At 35.6% G+C, this 13650-nt stretch overlaps 1 protein-coding gene across 1 annotated transcript in view; it reads right to left on the bottom strand.

The window, feature by feature from the left end:
- The window catches only part of LOC135694098 (glycerophosphocholine phosphodiesterase GPCPD1), a 16172-nt gene extending 2522 nt beyond the window's left edge, over nt 1-13650 (bottom strand). Inside the window, exons 1-13 of the mRNA XM_065212773.2 lie at nt 13447-13650; nt 10676-10708; nt 10095-10211; nt 9301-9442; nt 8395-8551; nt 7744-7801; nt 7295-7387; nt 6380-6451; nt 5340-5417; nt 5185-5250; nt 4459-4589; nt 3566-3701; nt 1898-2070 (exon numbers count right to left, since the gene is read on the bottom strand). Of these exons, the coding sequence (XP_065068845.2) occupies nt 1898-2070; nt 3566-3701; nt 4459-4589; nt 5185-5250; nt 5340-5417; nt 6380-6451; nt 7295-7387; nt 7744-7801; nt 8395-8551; nt 9301-9442; nt 10095-10211; nt 10676-10708; nt 13447-13578 (1388 nt within the window). The 5' untranslated portion in view covers nt 13579-13650. The remainder of the gene's footprint in view (nt 1-1897; nt 2071-3565; nt 3702-4458; nt 4590-5184; nt 5251-5339; nt 5418-6379; nt 6452-7294; nt 7388-7743; nt 7802-8394; nt 8552-9300; nt 9443-10094; nt 10212-10675; nt 10709-13446) is intronic.

Below are 13650 nucleotides of genomic sequence, written 5' to 3'. Positions count from 1 at the left end.
AAATGCCCCCGAAAAGCACTAAGTAAAATGAACAGGATTTCAGCAAAGTTATCCAGAAATCTTAAAAGTGGAATCCTAAATGCGATGAACAGTGGATGCTGAACGAGTATACGAAGGGATCATATGATATTTTTTGGGTTTTAATGGGTCACGATCGTGGGCAGTTTATTGATTTAGTAGTATATACAATGTATTTCAGTGAAATTTCCCAATTAATGAAAATGCGAGGCATACAACTTTTATCGTTATTGATATAAAAAAATTTCATCATAAACTGTTAAACCGTAATAGTTTTGCTATCATTCGTCTCACGAGAAAACAAACGCAAACAACTGAGTACGAAATCAAAGCGATAACTCGTTAAACGATACTTTTCAGCACGAGGAGCAATTGTAACTACTGTTCTTTGAGGATATTTCCTGAGTAAATTCTTAACTGCTGACACGTATTTCATTCTTAAGCCAATTTCATCTTCTAAGAATTCTAAGGATTTGTACATTTGAGAAGACAAAGCTAGAAAAGCATCTAGGAGACTTTTCAGAGTTCCTCGGTATGGGATAAAGAGTTCAAAACGTGAAGCCCGCCATTTGTAAATCAGGCAAGAGGACATTAGAATGACTTACACTACCTAATTTGGAAACTCGTTATCTTTAATCCAACTTAAACTAAAATTACAAATTTCATCATATAAACACCTTAATTATCATACTTAAAAGGACATCAAATACACTCCTACTTCTACTGCTTAACCACAGCCAGCGTTCTCAGGGTACTGACAGGGCCTGCCCCCCCCCCCCCCCCAATATTCTAGAAGATCCCCAAACCGAAACGTTTGCAGATCGTACTGAGTTTGAAAAGTCCACATGTTGCCTCTTAACATCCTCTCGCGTGACTGTGTTGGTTTTTCCATGTTTGTGTGTTACCCCTGTACGTTATTTACAATATAGTCATTTCTATATGTTGGCAAAAAGTTTTGGTCCCCCAATGTCAAAGTCCTAACTATCTCAATGTGTACTGATGGATGTTTTTAAACAGAACATGCAGCACATGTCTTGAGTTATAACAGATAGGGGCTCTTGACTTTTACAAGGGGCATACGCGAAGGGGCATACTCGACATTTGAGCTTTAAAATTCTGCTGAAGGCGCTATTACATGCTTTAAGTAGCTACTTTGATGTAAGAGTCGGTGGAGACTGAAAATGGATTTTTGATACATTTTTAAGAAGGATTTCGAAATTTATTATTTTGGGACAAATACCAGTAACTTTAAGTCTTAAAATTACTGATAGTTCAGAATCTGATCCCAAAGCTGTCATGGCACTTGTAGCATCGCTGCAGATTGGAAGGAGGCAGCCAGTGAGATCCAGCTACGACAATGTGAATATCTGCGATCTGAACTGATTCGTGAAATCACTAGTTAATCTTTATGAAAAACTGATATACGACTTAGGGTCTGTCTACATGTGAAGATTTATCCCACCTTCCAGCCCAAAAGCTGGCAGATGCGATGAAATTATCGCATGTTTACATACAAATTCTACCCCACCTGCCAGCTTATGGCTTATTTTTCATCCCAGCTCTTAGTTGTTCCTGCAACACATCAGTTTTGTATCTACATGAGAAAATTTCATCCGAAGAGGTGAGATCCGGCGAGCGAAGAGCAGAATCTCACTTGATCTCTATTTTGTGTCCAGATAGGGCGTTTCTCATATAAACACACGATAAAACTTTGTGATAACTCTTGCTTGAAGGTGGGATAATTCTACAACGCATTGTTCACAGTAACATAAAATGCGCTCAAAAAGCCTGACAGGAAATAACGATTTTTTAAAATATGCCCAGGAATTAGTTTTTACGACAGATAAAAAGCTTAGAGAAAAATACAAGCTAATTATACCTATCGTAAATGACGCCCGCAATATTGCTCCTTCTCTGTAGTTCCAGACATCTTATCTCGGTGTTTGCACCAGTTGGGCATCCCCAAGTGAACAACTCTAAGGCGGCGTTTTGGGCAATGCGCTGGCGGTCATGGATACTATCAATGATCGGGTCTGCAAACACCGAAATGCCCTAGGAAATGATCGATAAGGGTCAAACAAAAGAATTGTGCATGTAACAACATAACATTTTTAAATTATTTTATACAGAATAGGGAAAATGATTGGCTACGTTTGATGTTTTAAGAATATTAAAAGAAATTACGAAAAATATCATACGCTTTTAAACATTGTCAAGGAAACTTGCGGAAATTTCCAGGCTTCGATTTCAATTTTGCACTTTGCCAAAAATTACCCTGTTATAAATAAACTGAAATATACCTAGGAGAAAATACACACAGCGTTATGGAGAATTTACGAAAAAATAGACATGTTTAAGACAAATTGCAATTCTCGAATGTTAGACTTTAAGAATATGCAAACAATCTTTTGGTGGTACAAAGCTTGTAAATGGCTTTGAAAAAAGCAAACATTTAGAAAACTAAAGCTTTTCGTCTGACACTCTTCAGAGTTTAAAACGTCAGAACATAGATCGAAAACTCTACGCTAGGAAATATATATACCCAGTTGTGGAACGAAATAGGCCAATCAGAAAACACGAGCACATGACTGTATAGGTTGACCGATCAGTGCCGCTTGCCTATTGAGAATGTTACCAATGGAGTCCTAAGGTGAAAACGAACTCCTTTTGTCTACACAGTAGCGGTTTTTTCGTGCTTATGTAGATAGATTCCAAAACTGCTAGGTGGAACGACGATCGGGCTTTACCAATAATCCGAAACATGTCGCCATTGTAGTTTTTTGCACAATCTGGGTTTTCTAGTAAATGCTGCCCGATAGCAGAATTGCAGTGGCGACACTATAAACATACAATCGTACTACAAACACGAAAAAGACCCTTCCGTCCATTCAAAAGGACTGCGTTCCTGCCACACAAAAAAGTTCCGTTGTTTATGAATCTACGTGCCAGTGTGATTCTGGCTACGTAGGACGCACTACCCAAAGATTGGAGGATAGAATAAAACAACATGTTCCGTCTAATATTAGAAACAAAACCCATCCGCAAAGAGAACAGCCACCTCGGTCTTGCAAAAATTACAACTAAAACCTGCGATTCTGCTATCAACCTATACAGTCATGTGCTCGTGTTTTCTGATTGGCCTATTTCGATCCACAACTGGGTATATATATTTCCTAGCGTAGAGTTTTCGATCTATGTTCTGACGTTTTAAACTCTGAAGAGTGTCAGACGAAAAGCTTTAGTTTACTAAATGTTTGCTTTTTTCAAAGCCACTTTAAGAATACTAAAATTTCTGGGCCTTCTAAAAAAAACAGAATTTGCAACAAAGGATTTCCTTTAAAATGGGAGCTAAACGACAAAACTAGCTTTGAAATAGTTTTTAAGCAAAGTAAATAATTTATATTATACTTTGTACAAACCGTGTTAGATTACGAAAATTCCTCCTTGAAAGTAACGCTGCCTCAAAATACACTTAATAGTTTTCGTTCTACAATATTTCGGGGATATCCCTTCGTTCTTCAGTAGTTTGTTGAAAAAAACTACGTACCAAGAGTCCTTCCGTTTTTGCAAAATTCAATGCCATATTCCATGAGCGACATCTGGCATCAAAAAGAGGCTCCCAAACATCGTTTTCACACGATGATATGAAGACAACGCGGTAGCGAGGTTGTTTCAGCCGAAACCTAAAAGAAACTTTCACAATTTAGTCAGGGCCTTGGTTTGATATTATCTTACAGAGAAAACATACGGATCAATGTTAGAGAGCAAGTACATTTCGTACCCGGATTAGTTGACCTAGATTTTTCAGATTGATTGATACGGAAATGTCTAAATCTGTTTAGAGCTTGCTACTGAGGGCGGGGGATGGGTTCGTTGCAACCTTAATTAATACTTGAAAATCCACATTGGGCCCTTACACTATGATTTCAACTTATGAAAAACATATTCAACAGGATTTTGAAATGAAGCTTGCTAAGCTGAAGCCGGGTAGGTTAGCAAGCAAGTGACGAGCACGTTACATGCTAATTTTAATTCTAATTCAAACAAATACAAGTAGATACAACCAAGCCTGCAACTTTGTGAAAAAACTCATTCATACAACTCAATAAGAAGCATTACTCTGTAGAATACCGTCAATGTAAAGGTCCTTGGGTATCAAAATCACCAAATGTGCATTTTCGAGTTTTGAGCCACATGTACAACATTGAAATAAAAATTTCTTGAATAACGTAAGACAATCATTTTGCTTAGGACAAAAAGTAACTCGCTGATTATTTCTACCAGCATCAGAGCAGGCCAATAGACTTTTTACTGCCTTTAATCCAATTAATATTGAGAGGTCTTCGTATAGGAGGCAAGCCCACCTTTTCCCTTTCTGGGAGTAAAACTCGTGATTAATTTTCTATACAGTCTTTAACTCGTGAAAATACATAAAATTACATTATACAAATGCCAGGATCGAAAGAACCCAGTATAATTCTCCTATCTTTTCCATGCTTGAAAATCACTTCGAGTATCTTCTCCACCAGCTTGCATTTATCAGGAAAATGATTAGCTTCCCAACTTTTGTCCTTGAAAAAAAATTAAAGCAGCGAAATAAATGAAAAAAAATTAGATTATTTATGTTTTAAAGCGGTTTTATTATTATTAGGAAATTTAGCAGTTATAAAAGGCAATGATAAAGTCAAGAACTGTAAACTCTTTTTTGTTCATAAGAACCAGTAAATTTAAGTTCAAGCTGACTGTTCTTAATTTTGTTTTAAAAATCTGAAGCTGGATTGTTCTTAATGAGGCCTTTAAATTAATAGGGTGTAAGCAATGTAACTGTTAGCTTTATCGCTCCAAGGAGGTTTTCAGGCCTCATTTACCATCAAAGTGAGTAAGACAACCTTCATTTGCCGACAAGTTTGAATATTCACCGAAAAAACATCCACAAATGGCCAAAATCCCCGTTTTTGAGATAAAACGTTATTGAAAATTCAATCTTACAGCAGCTCAGCTTCAAATTGTTCTTAATTTTTTCTTAACTTTTGACCAATTTTGAAACTCGTGTTCTTTTAAAATTGTGTATATAAGCACAAGTTAATACATCTAGGAAATCAAATGTGGCCGGGTGGTTGGGCAAAATTCAAATCAAATGTCACAGGAAATTAAAAACCAGCTCACTATGTTTTGCATCGGGTATTTGGCCTCAACAAATATTCCAAGATCTTTGGGTAGCTCGGTGAAAACCTATGGGGAAAAATACAAAATTGAAACAATATGATCCATACTGAAAAGCCACGGAAAAAAGAACAGAAACGTATCGATGAGTATATTACCTCCTCCAATGAAGGGAACAGAACACCTTTCTCTGGCTTGTCATGAGGAAAATCTCCTTTATCATCTTTTAACATAAACTAAGAAGAAATCCAGATTAACATTATCAAATCCTGCAATAAAGTTAGCTTTAGAAAGCACATTACTATAGCTGCATTTCTATGGCTCAAGCATAAAAGTACTATAGCTGCATTGATAATTTAAGTTCAAAAAGCTTTTCAAGTGGGAAGAATGGCAAGAACAGTAAAGGCTTTCGGTACCGTAAATCCACTGCTTAACCCTATGGGGGCTTTATTAATTTTCATATTCGAGGGGGGGGGGGGGCTCATACGAAGTGGGTGTTTATAAGAACCGACTCCAAGTTGCCATATAAATAGCTCGTTTTTTAGCAATTTTATTTAACCTTTTTTTTTAAAATATTAAACCTAAGTAACACAAAGAAATATTTCAGTCCAAAATATTGATATTTCATTGTCTTTGGCGGTCACATCGTCATTTTTCACTTATCTTATGTTTTTCATTCGCTGCCGAATGTTATCAACCATGTATCAAAAAAGCGAATCTTTCTGTTGTAAAAAGCTACAAATGGGGCTTATTAAAACTCAAAAATTTGTATGTAAGGGTGGAGGCATATTCGGGGGTTGGGCTTATTAAGAATTTTTACTTCGAGGGCGGGGGCATAAACCAGGGGGCTTATAAAAGGGGCCAGTTCGAGGATTTACGGTATATTTCTTTGACTTTGTATAGCTAAAAAATAATGAATTACAAATATGGGAACGAAGTTTTTGGAATTCATGTAATTAGTGCAAATACTGTTCTTATTATGAATATTTTGCTTAATGCTTTACTAATTTGGTTTTATATCATGAAAACTCGTTGATTAAAATTTGATCTATATCAACTAGACAATTTATGAAAACCGTGATACAGTGGGATTACTCTTGTTAAAAGTATTGGTGTGTTTCTTTAGATCCATTGGTGGTATGTATATTTAAAGGTATAGTAATCATAAGAGATCTAAGGATCATTGAAAATATATCACCTCGAATGTTCTCATATTCTCCAAAGTCATATCGCTAACTGGAATAGTCATTTTGGTTGTGCAGCCTGTTGACTATAAAAAAGGGGCTTTATTATTGCTTAGAGGTGAACACGATAGCGTAGTTTATTTTAGGTAAACTCACGAAGATTGAACTAGGTAAACTAAGATGTTTCTTAATACACACAAAAATGAAGAGACAGTATGTACCACACTTAATGCTTTAATCACTCTCGATTGTTTGCGCGTCTAGGTAGAATGCAATATAGCAATGCTTTACATCAATAACCAAGTTATTCATAACAACAAATACAGACAATGGACAGTGCTTTAAAACTCTTTCTATACAAAGACTACTGTGTGAATGCAAAGATCAGGTAGTATAAGCTATAGTAACAGTGAGAAGCTTCTTTATAAGAGCAATCCTTATAAGAACAACCCTTAAAAACAACCCTTAAAAGAACAACCCTTATAAGGGAAACCCTTATATGAATAACCCTTATAACAAACATCAGGCTGAGGTTTGCCCAAAAATTACGAACAACACAAGAAATCTTGCAGGCTGAAATTCAACAAAACTCTAGAAAAATAAAATACCATCAAAAATAAGCAAAATGGCATTAATAACTTTATCGTTGTGTCTGGAAACTATTATGCACAGGAAATTTCATTATAAGAATAAGAAGCAAAATAAGAAACACCTTAGGCTGAATATGTGTGAAAAAATAAGAAACGCCAGGCTGAAACTGGAGTCAATTGTTATTATAATAAAAGCGTATATAATAGATAAGGAAGAGGCAGAGACGCGTATTCGCGATCTGGCACAACTTGAGGGCTCATCATATCAAATGAGCTATGGTTAGCTGAAAAACCAGTTGATATCAACGATATAAATGAAGAGAAATTTTGAGACTTTACCTGCTTTGCCTGGATATTTGCATAAAAATCATGGAAGACAACTGGAACAGAATCTTTTGACAATTGTACATCAAGTTCCACGAAGTCTGCACCCTGGGAGAAATGGAGGACACCTATTTCACGTGTAACATTGACAAATCAAAGATACTACTGATATCCAACAACACAAGAACCAGTGTGATGACGACTAAAATGGAAAGAAATGGTATGCGAATGCATTTAGCAACATGTCGTGTCTTTCTCATGGAGGGTCTCATGTCATGTCTTTCTCATGAAGGTTTAATAATGCTTAATATTATAAAGACGCAAATTTTATTGCTTTGTGTGAACAATTCATTTGGTCATAAACAGATTCATACAACATCAATCAAAGCCTTAATGAGACTACCTGCTTCATTTAATTATAAAAGCGAATAACTTATTTATATAAAAAGGATGAATTTACTAACATTATCAAATGCAGTTCTGAATGAGGCAATTGTGTTCTCTATGGGTGTTCCCTGTGAACTGAAAAGACGTTTGTCATGTACAACATTTGCCAAATCATTAAAGAAATCTTGTAAAATCCACATTTCATTTGTTTTGAGTTTTGATATCGAAGGCCATTTTCAGGGATCGTAAGACCTTTCTGCCAAATGTTGCACAATTTAAAAGCTGCCTCTATATAGCAACCATATTTGAATTTCATACATATTTCTCTCCTTCACTAGCGAGAACCGCGTCATAATTTCTTACTCATTGCTTTTTCATTTATTTTACTTTTTGTTCCTCATTTTCTTCTTCATTGATAATGGGCCGTCCGTGGGCGGTAAAATCTAGAAGCACAGCAAAATAACTTTCGTTGGACCCAATCAGGAAACTACATTTTAACATTATCAATGTAAAGATCCTAACTTTAGCAATTATTCACTTGTTCATAACTCTGTAGACCACTTTGACGCGTGCTAATTAACGGATGAGATTTCAAAAGAGGTTATCACTATATTTCCAATGAAAATTTAAAAAGAGGCTGGATCCGTCAGCAAAAAATAACGGGGAGATTTTACAGACCAGGGAAGTTCGCAAAAATTATTTTAAAATAAAAAATTTTTAATGCTTACATTGGCTGCCCGTTTGTAACACCGCATCCCCTATGGCCTATATTTAATGTGTGCCTTTCCTTTTCTTCAAAAGGATGCCATTCTTGAGGTTGCAAACCAAGCAAACTATCTCTGGGCACTGAGTCACTTCTCCATGGGTTAATAATCAAGTAGTTGACTATGCAAGTAAAAGAAACAAATTAAATTTAAAAGAAAAATTTCTTAATAACTGAAAAAAGGATCATTCACCTATTGCATTCACTAAATTTAATGAAATTTGAAGCTACCTTGGTGGAGATGAGTAGGATTTGAATTTAACAGACACTACTTCAAAGCTTAGCACACACAGCAGGCTTTTGTCGCAAAAAAGATAAAGATATTTGTCTTTCTCAAAAGAACTTGCTATCCGCACACAGCACAACTGTTTGCCGATCTCCCCCTTTTTGGCTATGATTTTCAGTGTACGATAAGCTATCTTTATTGGCAGGAGAAATGATCACAGAAAGTCACGTGCACGAAATACGCCTCCACACACTGCACAAATTTGCCTTTAGTCGTAAAGACCAAAGATATGAAACATTTCTTATCTCAAAGGTTATCGCAAAAGACAAAAATTCTTCAATTTGATCCTGCACACTAAAGAAATTGACCCTGCACACTAAAAGATAAAAATCTTCGTCTTTTGGAACAAAAATCTTCGTCTTTTGGAACAAAAATCTTCGTCTTTTGGAACAAAAATCTTCGTCTTTTGGAACAAAAATCGTCTTTGTTTACAAGGCTTAACAATTATTTTCTTAACAAATCTTCGTACCTATAGTACATTTAGATAGCTTTGGTTTTTTTTTGAGTGGCTCAAATATCTGATACGCCTCCTGTAAACAAATAAAAAAACTGAAGAAAAACTAGAGAAATGTCAAAAATTCATACACTTTATGCTGCCAATTTCATTGTCATTGTTTTTGCCATGAAGTGAAACTTTCATACTTCCATACAACTTTTCTAGCATTGAATAAGGAAAAGAAAATTCCTTGCAGCTTGAGAAGTCTGTACATATTTCAAAGCGTAAAACCTATGGTACAATAAAATTGAAAAATATTTTAAAAAATTCCAAAAATTTATATGCAAATAAATTTCCAATCAAATTATATTCCCAGCTCAGTTAACGAAATCAGCTCAGTTGCTATGTACGCATAAGAAATACTAAGGAATCATTTTGAAACAAATGACAACTGTTTACTTCGTTGAACAGTGGCAGAAAAAGTGGGGATGTAGGGAGGCAAGCAAGTGCCCCCCAGGTTTTGCTGAATTGTCAGTTAAAACACAATTTTAGCCCCTCAGTCTATAAATTTGATCATTTGTCAGAGAATTTAGTTCACCTGAAAAATTAAACTTCTGCTCTATAATGTTGAATTGAGACCTCTTGGAGGATGTGCCTTACCATTTACCTGCCCTCTTTTGCTACAAATAAATTTTATATAAAACAAGTTGCAACTAAAACTAACTTATTCTGACAATGTAAATGCAATGTGAACTGATACTGTGGTTTTAGGGGCTTTCTTTATTGCAAAACATACAACATAGACGCTAAAAATTTTCATGTCAACTATGGAAAATGAATTAATGCTTCCAATTAAATAATTCTTAAAACTAACTTTGCCAAAAAAGTGATAATAAGTAAATTCAAAAATTTCATAATTAGGCTTCATCTTGCTTTCACTTACTGTATTCTTAAAGTCTTCTAAACGAAACACATATGCAACAAAATCTCCCCTTTCCCATAGAAGAGACTCATTGCTATCCAAAATTTCAACAGATTGTCCTTCTTTCCCTGGAAGTTTCTATGAAAAACAACAAGTGTCAAATAATTTTTGGCATATATTTACAAACTTAGCTGAATTTTATTAATGATCCCTGGGAATTTAAGTTTAGAATTGGGAATGATGTTGAAGAAAAATGGCTCATATGATTACTTAAATAACAACAGACCACTAAATTGCTTGTTTGCTTCCCTTCTTTATATCTTTTTGGGTATAACAGCACAAACATTGGAAAAAGTGCACACATGCAGAATATCATGGCTGATTCTCCTTTGTTGAATAAACAATTCAATTAACAAATAACTGGCATGAGGCACTTTGGTGTTTTAAAACATATGCAACCATCACTGCAGGGCTAAAGGTTTCTGAATAACTGTTTGGTTGTGAGTTTAAAGAGACCTTTGATGACACTGTAAGTGGTAAAGAGAGAAAATTCAAGTCAAAATTATACATAACAAAATAGCTAATGTTTTAAACTTTCGTACCTTTACTTTGGAGTGAATAATATCATTCTGATCCTTAAAAGAAAAATAGATATTATAGAAGTTGCTTCTAAAATAAATAGCACTTGTATCGAAAAGTTATCTTTTTTGAATGAAATGAGATTTTAAGCCAGTAGAATTGAATTTTTGTTCATTCTGCAGGCAAAGTTTAAAAAAACTTGCATCTGACTAATGGCTTGGGTTAGTGGGGTGGAACATCTCCACCAACAGGAGAAAGTAAGGCATCTCCTTCCCTCCACAGCCTGTGAGAGACCCTTGTCAAGTACCCACTAAGCCCCCAATCAGGATATGTGAAGTCACGGGAGGCAGGTGACAGATGGACTGTAGAGCAGCCGTATAGTTTGGGAACTAGTCAGTCTTCCAATGTGTTAGGCAGATGATACTGATGGTGGTACAATGGCTAAGACACCCACTCTGTATGAGCACTGTCCCTATAGCAAGTAATTGCAACCAACTATAGGTATTTACTACAAAGAATATCACGGTGAAACAAAATACTCAGAATTGAGTCTGCATGGTTATTTTTAGATGATAAACTATTCTTAGATGATGAACTCATTCAGATCTGCTGATGATGGACTATTTTTAGATGTAGGAAAGACCAAATTAATTATGGTTGGTGATCATGCTTTCACAAATTGTCCCATTCTTCTGGAAAAGACTCCCCTACTCAGTTAGAGCATCAACACTTCAGAAACTTTTAAATCTTGTTTGAAGATACATATATTCAAACAGTATTTTATTGGATAATATTTTTAACTTAAATTTTAATGAATTAAAACCTTGTAAACTTTTACCCTTTGTAAACATACATTAAAAATTTGACCTAATGTTTTCAATTGTAATGTGCCTATGAGCCCTGTGAATAAATGATGCGATATAACTGCTTTTATCATTAGCATTATTATTTTATGTTAGTTCTGCAATAGAACAATTAAAAACCTAGCAAAAGCCAGGAGAAGCTATTTTAGCCATGTGTACAATCTGACCTGGACCCTGGGTACCAGAGCCATAAAATTTTGAGCGTGTAAACAGAATGCAAGGCAGAAAAGCAGAGGAGCATACTCCTATCTTCTGTTTCCACTCACAAATTCATTGCTTGATTAAATAACATCCATGTTTCATTTAGGAATTGATAAAGGTCACAGTTTTCATCCATATCATGATAATATGAAAGAGCAAATATCAGAGACAGTGCTGTGGGAACTAAATTCATATTGGGAGGGGGGAATGGGCCGTTGCTTATTGTATTTGTTCCCACTTAGTATGCTGTTATACAGGATATAAAGCCCAAGTAGATTGCAATTAATTAGGGGAGGGGGCTTCAATGTGTGAAAATAGTGTAAAATTCAAAACAGGAAATAAGAAAAAGAAGATAACTAGTCATCGTTACCATCTGGTTACAGCCTCAAACTCAGATGGGAGGAGATTGACAAAAGGTTCTCGAAGAATAAAGGATTTAGAGGATCTGTATCAGGATAAATCCAATGCTAGAACCAAGAAGATTTGTTTACACAAAGATGAAGCAGAAGAGCAATAGGAGCCCTCTTTTCAATCTTGTTTAGCGAATGTCAGCTTTGAACTGCTCAGGGAAGAACTGCTGGCAATTGCAAATTGCTACCAGACCAGCAGCACATCATTCAAATAAAAACAACAATTAGTGCAGAATTTTAAGGTAGAGATTGGTAAAGAGAGAAAGGACCCCTATAGTTGACATTGACACCCTGTATCAAAAGGGTAGAAGCTTGCCAACTGTGCATCAAAAGCTGAGAACAAATTAAGAACAAGCTAAGGCTGAGCTATTGTAAAATGCAATTTTGCACAACATTTTGTCCCAAAAACGAGGATCCTTAGCCATGTGTGGTTGCTTTTATTCAATCTTCTCGTCAAATGAAGGCTGTCTCACTCACTTTCTTGGCAACCTGAACACCTCCCTAGAGTGAAAAAGCTAGCAATCGCACAGCTTACACTCAAATTATTTAAGAACAAATTAAGAACAATCCAGCCTGAGATTTTTGCAAAAATTAAGAACAATCAAACTGAACCTAAATTCACTGGTTCTTACAGAAGAAGCGTGAATACAACATGCACATAGCAGCATACCCTTCCCTCTACAATGCATATAGATGTGAGGACATTTAGCTGCATCAAAGTTTCCTGTCAAAAATTATCCAGCCAGCTTGATATTGTTAAGAACACTCTACATGAGATTTTAAACCCTGTTTACATGAGAGCGAATGTGTGGATTCAACTGGGTTCGAAGTTACGAATTAAAATCGATATACTGCTGCTGTTTAGCAAATTGCTTTATTATCAATTTTTACTAAATAAACCGTATTTTATGGCTACATTTTTAAAGGGTGTGGCTTAATTTTTTCTATTGTCAGCACAGCTAAATTTCTATTGTCAGCACAGCTGGTAGCCTTTTTTCCAGGGGAGGGGGGTTACTTGCACTGGCAACCCGAGGATGTGTCTGAGTGGGTTCAATTTTTGGCAGAAAATTCCGGATAGTATCATACTTTCTGTCAATTTTTCCAGGACATGTACGCTCACTATAGATATTTTTCTCAGAAAAGGTAAGATTTTTCATAAAAATGAAAGTTCTGTCCAATATCAACAACATGTATACAATCAGCATAAAATATTAGTTTCCTAACAAACTATGCCAGGGTTGGCAGTTTAAAGTTGATTTAGCCTAATTTCTTCAAAATAAGTTATAAAACAAGATCACAAATAAGACGCGAAGTTATTACCTTTTCCCCTAAGAAGTATGCGTTTGACTTAATGCTAGCTTTTAATATGTTTGGAAAATGTTCAAAAGACGAGTCATCGAAATAGATATGCAGTTCAGAGTCATGCTCCAACCATTTACCACTCATTGCCATCTTCTTGCACCTTTATTCTAATGCAGTGGGTTCCAGTCCAGTGCAGTGGGTCCAGTGGCTGGAGCGGGAGCA

This window comes from Rhopilema esculentum, chromosome 11 (assembly GCF_057945365.1).
Source record: "Rhopilema esculentum isolate cy_ngs chromosome 11, ASM5794536v1, whole genome shotgun sequence".
In the NCBI taxonomy this organism is placed as follows: domain Eukaryota; kingdom Metazoa; phylum Cnidaria; class Scyphozoa; order Rhizostomeae; family Rhizostomatidae; genus Rhopilema; species Rhopilema esculentum.
This window is presented reverse-complemented; position numbering and strand designations above follow the sequence as displayed.